This window comes from Myotis brandtii, unplaced genomic scaffold, assembly GCF_000412655.1.
Source record: "Myotis brandtii unplaced genomic scaffold, ASM41265v1 scaffold181, whole genome shotgun sequence".
NCBI lineage: Eukaryota > Metazoa > Chordata > Mammalia > Chiroptera > Vespertilionidae > Myotis > Myotis brandtii.
The window spans coordinates 1,676,094-1,676,512 of record NW_005356712.1 but is presented as its reverse complement, the minus strand read 5'-3'; the positions used below and the strand labels follow the sequence as shown (position 1 = coordinate 1,676,512).

Sequence of the window (419 nt, the reverse complement as noted above, 5' to 3'; positions counted from 1 at the left end):
CGGGCCCCAGCCGCGCCCACCCCACGGGCCCCGCCGGCTGGCGGAAGAACCGGAAGCGGAAGTTGCTAAGAGGCGGGGGGAGTGTGTCTGGTTATCTTTGCGCTCCCTGGGTTCGCGCCGCTGCTGCCGGAGCTGGGAAGGTGCGGCCGTGAAACCTCGCCAGGTTTGCTGACCCGGCTCAAACCGGATTCCCGCCCGGAACCTTAGCTCGAGAGGTGCGGCCCTCGGCGCTCCGACCCTCTCCTTGGGCCCTGAGACACCCCCGCGTCCCCGACTGCGGGAGTCCCTAACACGAGCAGCGAGCGCGCCGCGCTGGAGCGACAGGGCGGCCATAAAACGCCCCGGAGGGACAGCTCGGGGGGCGCCAAGGATGGCGACAGGCCCAAGATCCTGATGGACAGCCCCGAGGACGCCGACCT

General features: G+C 70.4%; 1 protein-coding gene across 1 annotated transcript in view; it reads left to right on the top strand.

The window, feature by feature from the left end:
• Positions 1-261: 261 nt before the first annotated feature.
• The window catches only part of PRKAB1 (protein kinase, AMP-activated, beta 1 non-catalytic subunit), a gene marked incomplete at its 5' end in the record, with an annotated part of 9,370 nt that continues 9,212 nt past the window's right edge, over positions 262-419 (top strand). Inside the window, one exon of the mRNA XM_005863810.2 lies at positions 262-419. This exon is cut by the window's right edge and continues 14 nt beyond it. Within this exon, the coding sequence (XP_005863872.2) occupies positions 262-419 (158 nt within the window).